Source organism: Nanorana parkeri, unplaced genomic scaffold (assembly GCF_000935625.1).
Source record: "Nanorana parkeri isolate BGI_ZX_2015 unplaced genomic scaffold, ASM93562v1 scaffold578, whole genome shotgun sequence".
Lineage (NCBI taxonomy): Eukaryota > Metazoa > Chordata > Amphibia > Anura > Dicroglossidae > Nanorana > Nanorana parkeri.
Window position 1 is genome coordinate 473159 of NW_017306846.1, and position 519 is coordinate 473677.

The following is a 519-nucleotide window of genomic DNA, read 5'->3' on the forward strand; positions in this document are numbered from 1 at the left end:
GGGGTCGGGTCAGTAAATATAACCCAATCCTGAGAACTTCAACATCGCGGCAGAACCCAAGGGTAAGGCAAACTATTTTATTCTACCGCAGCATTTGTATGGGAGGGGCATTTTTATTGCAAAGGTCCTCTTTAACCAGTTGACATCCGCGGTGCTAAACCCCCTTCCCATCCAGGCCATTTTACCACACTTATCCAACACTGGGCTGAACCTTTATATATAAAAGTGTGTTATTCTTAATATAAATCTTTTTACATTTAGGAACCGAATCTGAAGGTTATAATAAACGATGGCAGAAAATGGTCATTTATGCAGATATATTGTTACGCTCTTACCTCACAATCAATTCCTTCCTTAGCCAGCACATTGGCAGCCTCTATACAGTGACCCACAGGGCGAGAGTGAGCGACCAAAGTGATCTGATTGCCTGTAGGTACAGCATAGATGTATGAAACACACTCAATGTATCTTTATTAGCATTGCTCAGACTTCCAGGCCACCTACACCCACTGCCCCCCC

General features: G+C 43.5%; 1 protein-coding gene across 2 annotated transcripts in view; it reads right to left on the reverse strand.

The window, feature by feature from the left end:
• PDHB (pyruvate dehydrogenase (lipoamide) beta) overlaps positions 1 to 519 on the reverse strand; it is a 13137-nt gene that overhangs the window by 5426 nt on the left and 7192 nt on the right. For both annotated transcript variants that reach the window (XM_018562468.1, XM_018562467.1), the window contains exon 8: positions 336 to 427. In XM_018562468.1, the coding sequence (XP_018417970.1) occupies positions 336 to 427 (92 nt within the window). The remainder of the gene's footprint in view (positions 1 to 335; positions 428 to 519) is intronic.